The sequence below is a fragment of the Triticum aestivum genome, chromosome 2B (genome assembly GCF_018294505.1).
Source record: "Triticum aestivum cultivar Chinese Spring chromosome 2B, IWGSC CS RefSeq v2.1, whole genome shotgun sequence".
Taxonomy (NCBI): domain Eukaryota; kingdom Viridiplantae; phylum Streptophyta; class Magnoliopsida; order Poales; family Poaceae; genus Triticum; species Triticum aestivum.
In genome coordinates this window covers 675,124,340-675,129,915 of record NC_057798.1, presented here as the reverse complement: position 1 = coordinate 675,129,915, position 5,576 = coordinate 675,124,340, and the positions used below count along the sequence as shown (strand labels likewise).

The 5,576-nt window shown below is 49.1% G+C and overlaps 1 protein-coding gene across 1 annotated transcript; it reads left to right on the top strand.

The window, feature by feature from the left end:
- The first annotated feature begins 2,444 nt into the window (after positions 1-2,444).
- Positions 2,445-3,775, top strand: LOC123042013 (heavy metal-associated isoprenylated plant protein 4-like). The gene is made up of 4 exons (XM_044464546.1): positions 2,445-2,661; positions 2,747-2,922; positions 3,021-3,105; positions 3,188-3,775. Exons 1-4 carry the CDS (start codon positions 2,538-2,540, stop codon positions 3,721-3,723), a joined length of 921 nt encoding a protein of 306 aa, XP_044320481.1. The 5' UTR covers positions 2,445-2,537; the 3' UTR covers positions 3,724-3,775.
- The last annotated feature ends 1,801 nt before the right edge of the window (positions 3,776-5,576 follow it).

Genomic DNA, 5,576 nt, shown 5'->3' with positions numbered 1-5,576 from the left:
AATGAGATTACGGAAATGACGAGGAGCCTCGAAATGGTCGAAACATAAAGATTGATATATTGGACGAAGGTATTCGGACACCGGAATGGTTTCGAGACGTTTCAGATATTTATCGGGGAATTGAGGGGTTACGGGAACCACCCGGGGAAGTTATGGGCCTTAATGGGCCATAAGGGAGTGGGAGAGGGGAGCCCGCAGGGTGGCCCCCCCCAAGGGAGTCCGAATTGGACAAGGGGGAGGGGGCGCGACCCCTTCTTTCCCTCTCCCTCTCCCTCTCCTTCCCTCTTTCCCCTTCTTGGAATAGCAAAGGGAGACCAACTAGGATTGGGAATCCTAGTTGGACTCCCCCTTGTCGCGCCCCCTCTAGGCCGCCGACCTCCTCCCTCTCCTCCTTTGTATACGTGGGCAGGAGGGCACCCCAAAGGCACATCAATTGTTCTTTGCCGTGTGCGGTGCCCCCCTTCACAGTTTACGCCTCCGGTCATAGCGTTGTAGTGCTTAGGCGAAGCCCTGCGCGAATCACATCATGAACACCGTCGCCACGCCGTCGTGCTGACGGAACTCTCCCTCGACCCTCTACTGGATCAAGAGTTCGAGGGACGTCATTGAGCTGAACGTGTGCTGAGCATGGAGGTGCCGACCGTTCGGTACTTGGATCGGTTGGATCGTGAAGACGTTCGACTACATCAACCGCATTAATTAACGATTCCGCTTTCGATCTACGAGGGTATGTGGACACAACACACTCTTTCCCTCTCGTTGCTATGCATCTTCTAGATAGATCTTGCGTGATTGTAGGAATTTTTTTGAAATTGCATGCTACATACCCCAACAGGGAGCGCCGCGGGAGGGGATAGGGGAGTTCACCGTCTACTTGGATGGACATTTAGATGATGTGATTGGATGGACGACTCATGTATCTATATCAGCGGACGAGTCCGAACCAGTCTACGATGGATATTGTGTCCATTTTAGGGGACGACATTGGAGATGCCCTCAGTGGGCATGTTCTTTCTTGCCTATTTTTATTTCTTGTTTCCTTGGGCTGGCTCTTAGGTTGCATAGTCGTTTTTGTTTCCGGTCGCCAACTTGTGTACTCATTGTTGACTTCGATTTTATTTTATTTTCTATGAGAGAACTTGCGGATCTATTCATAATCAATCATGACAGTACGAAGAAGACTAGAGGTAACAATAATTACAACTAGGTCCATGAACCATGTAGCGACGATTACAAACACTGAAGCGAGCCGAAAGCGCGCCGCCATCATCACCCCCCCCCCCCTCTTCACCGGAGCCGGGCAAACATTGTTATAGTAGACAGTTGGAAAGTTGTTATATTAAGGCCCCAAAGGCCAGAGCACCAGAACAACAACCATCGCCGGTGAAGAGAGTCATAGATCAGAAAGATTGAACCTGTAACCACACGAACAAGGACGAACGGAAAGTGGATCCAAATTGATCCCGTGAGATCCGACGGTGACACACCTCCACACGTCCTCTGATGATGCTAGATGCATCATCGGGCGGTGGTCAGACGTGAAAGACATCGTCACCGCCATACAACCCCAATCAAAACGTTGAACCTAACAAAAATGACATCGGAGTCCCTCCCACTGGCGGGGGGCCGAAATCCTCTGCACCTCCATGGTTCGAAGGCCATCCCATGCGAGGTGGACCGGCAGCGGCCCCGGCAAGAAGAGAAAGAAGGCTTTTCTTGAGGAGGAGGAGGAAAGAGAGCCCGTGTTCGCGTGGACGTTATCTTTCCTCCATGCTTAGTACTGATGTTGACTTGCATTTCGACCCTTTCTGGCTTTCTTCTTCTTCTTTACAATGTTCACATGCATGGTTTGAAAAAAGAACATTTTGAGCTTTCTCTGTTTTTATTCGGCCCGACTTCTATTTTTGCCGTTGGACGCCGTCACCATAGAACTTTGCCGTCCGCTGTTAAAAAAACACCGCTGATCGCAGCGTCGACTTGGCGCCGTCAACGTTTTCGCCTTGGTAGGTCAATCATGAGTACTTTAATTCGCAGACGATCGCACGTCGACGTAGGCGAAGTGTACACTAATCAATTAGCTTGTGCTAAAAGTTGACCCGTCGTGAAGCGCGCGCGGTCAATCACACGACAGCCCAACCACTTGGGGGAAACATTCTTGACGAACCACAGAGTTTGGATTGACAAAACCCACGGCACGTCGTCACTCACGTCCCCGACGAACACATACCTCCGCGCTCGAAGTACATGCGAAGTGGATTGATCCGACCCTCCGAGCCGTTTTTTCTCAACCGTCAACAAGTGATGTGAACCCCGACTCAAAAAAACAAAACAAAGAAACAAGTGATGCGAACCACCTCCAACAATTCTCCAACAAACGAACACCCTGCGTGCACACACTCACCTCACACCTGAAGCCTACTCCTGGAGCCGCGCACATTAACCCCCCTTGAATGCGTTATGCATCGCAGCATCCACTCTTTTTAGTGCATTGCCTAGCTAGCACTCCGTAGTAGCACCAGCTGAGGGATAGAGTCGCCATGGGGGGAGAGACCAAGGTGGTCGAGGAGACCAAGGTGGAGCTGAAGACGGCCGTGTACAAGGTGCACGTCCACTGCGGGCAATGCGCGCGCGACATCGAGACGCAGTTCACCGAGTTCCACGGTACGTGCTCCTCAGTCTCTGTTTTGCTTTGTTTTTATAGCATAGCATACTGACTGACACCGGCGGGCGGGCGTGTGTCCTGCAGGGGTTCAGGAGGTGAAACTGGACGCCGGGTCAGGGAAGGTGACGGTGAGGGGCGTCGGGTTCGACGAGGAGAAGCTCAGGGTGAAGGTGTCCAAGGGATGCAGGAAGCACGTTGAGTACATACCTCCCCCACCTCCCCCCAAGGAGATAATCACCGAGGTCAAGAGCACGAAAGAGGTAAACAGACGATCTCTCTATCTGAAAAGTGAAAATCACCTTGTAAAGGCGTTTCGTTTCGGTGCATCATCCACCCCGTTTCCCGTTTCATAATGCAGGAGATCAAGATCATAACCGTGAAGGTTCCCTTGCACTGTCCGGACTGCGCCGTCATGGTCAGAGAGATCCTACTTGAGCACAAGCGTAATTTCATTTCCTCTCTCACAAATTCGTCCTGTATCTATGTTGATACGTGCACATGCTAATTAATTGTCGAGTAATGCAGATATTTACGCTGCCAAGACGGACTTCGGCAAGAACACTTGTGTCATCGAGGGCGTCATCGAGGAGAAGAAGCTGACCGAGTACATCTACCAGAGGACGCGCAAGCACTGCGTCATCGACAAGGTAGAGACGATGGTGCGCATCGTGGAGGAGACGGTCGTGGTGAAGAAGAAGAAAGAGGAGGAGGTCGTGAAGGTGGTTGAAGAGGTTGCAGAGGTTGTAGAGGAGAAGATCAAGGAGGTGGTGGCCCCCTACTTCCTCCCCTGCACGCACCCGCACTTCGCCGACTACTCGCACCCGTCGCACCGCTGCGGCGGCGACAGCTGCTCGCCGTACGGTGGCGGTGGTGGTTACGGTTATGGCCACGGGCACGGCTACGGTGGTGGTGGTGGTTACGGTCATGGCTATGGTGGCGGCTGTGGGTCATACAGTATGCACTCGGAGCTCAGAGGGTACCAGGACACGTCGTTCTTGCATTGTTCGCACCCTGTTGACTTCCTCAGTCACGACAACCCCAATGGATGCTCCGTCATGTAGAGTGTTTGTATTTTGTAGGCTGATTTATGGCGAATGTGTTGAAATTCTAAATAAGAACACCACTGAACTACTCTCTCCGTTTTTATTTATTTTTGCAAACATGCAAAAACCTTGCGTGTCGATATATTAGAAGGGAGAAAACGAAATGTACAGGGGTGTGAACACGTTTACGAATTTTCGAACATTTTACTAAAATCAAGAACATTTTTTGAATTCATGAACATTTTATAATATTTGATATCATTTTTTAAAATTGAGAACATTTTTTAACAATTTTCTTAAATCGACGAACATTTGTAAAATCAACGAACAATTTTTTGGAAATTGTTGGAACTATTTTTGAAATTCATGAACATTATTTTGATTTAATGAACAATTTTTTGATATAACGAACATTATTTGAAATGCATGATCACTTTTAGATTCAACGAACATTTTATGAATGAATAAACTATTTTGTATGTCACGTTGTTTTTGAATTTTTGGGATATTTTTCCATTCATGATCATTTTTTGAATTGTCAACATTTTGTTCAGTTTCATTAACTTCTTTTAATACATGAACTTTTTCAAAAATTATGAACATTTTTTGATTTTCCGAACATTTATTTTCAATATTGCCAACATTTTTCGAATAAGGGAACATTTTTAAAAAATAGCAAACATTTTTTGAATCCACAAATATTTTATGATTTATTAAAATATTTATTTTACAAATTCTTTTTTAAATTTTCGGAACATTTTTGAAGTCTCAAATTATTTAAAGTAGGAAAAATGAGAACGGAAAAGAAAAAAGAAAAATGAAAATTTAAAAACAGGCCGCCCAGACATGGGCCAGCCCAAACGGGTGCGCTGCGTCTTCTCCCAGCGCGCAAAGCATAGTATAGGAGGTCCCTACTGCATGGGCCGGCCCAGACAGGGGATTCCCTGTGTGAAACGTTTTTTAATCACTTATAGATGACATTGGTGGGTAATATTTTGCAACTTGGGGGCAATTTCGATGACGTACCGCCAGAAGCAATAGCCCCATTAGATATAGATTTGTGCACGTGTACCGTGAAGCAGACCGATGTTCCTGAGAACATCTCCATTAGTCTACTTGTCGCCGCTCTTGAACTGCTCCCAGAACTCCTGCTTGTTGGGGTCATCGTACTCGTTGTCCTCTTCCTCGGAGTTAGGCCATTCCGGCGATTCAGACTCGACGGGGATCACCATCGAGGAGTCGGCTTCCTCCTCCTTCAACTCCTTGGTTCTTCTGCTCAACCTCGCGCTTCCAGAAGGACTCGCGCTCGGCCTGGACATACTCCAGATTCTCCCTCGCAAACCTCGCCATCGCCACGTCGTCGCTATCACCGTGAGCAACGAGAATCGCCGACTTCTTCTTCTCTCCTCCATTCATCGGATCTTGATATTCTTCGGCCCGATGAACTCTGACATCCGCTTGGGTTTCAATCTTCGGAAAATTCATCTCGTGCCTTAGACGGCTGAAACGCCAAGCTGCGATGTCGGACGCACGCACGGCCACCTCCAAGTACTTGAAGGTGCCGAGCCAGTAGCTATAGCCGTCACAGTGGAACTCGACACCGTAGTTCCCGGAAGGCTTCGCCCGCATCCGAAGAATCCGGTCTTGCTCTTCGAGAGCCTCTTCGATCACATGGCAGTGGCGAGCGAGGCGGCGGTTGGTGGGCGGAGGTGGGAGGCCGGCTGGGCGATGTTGGAGTTCAAATCGGGCGGCGGCACGGTGGCCGAAAATCGGACGACTGATTTGGAGGCGAGGGGTGTCGGAGATGCAGTGGAATCGGTGGCGGGGGGGGGGGGGGGGGGTGGACATGCAGGATTTGGCGGTAGGGCAGT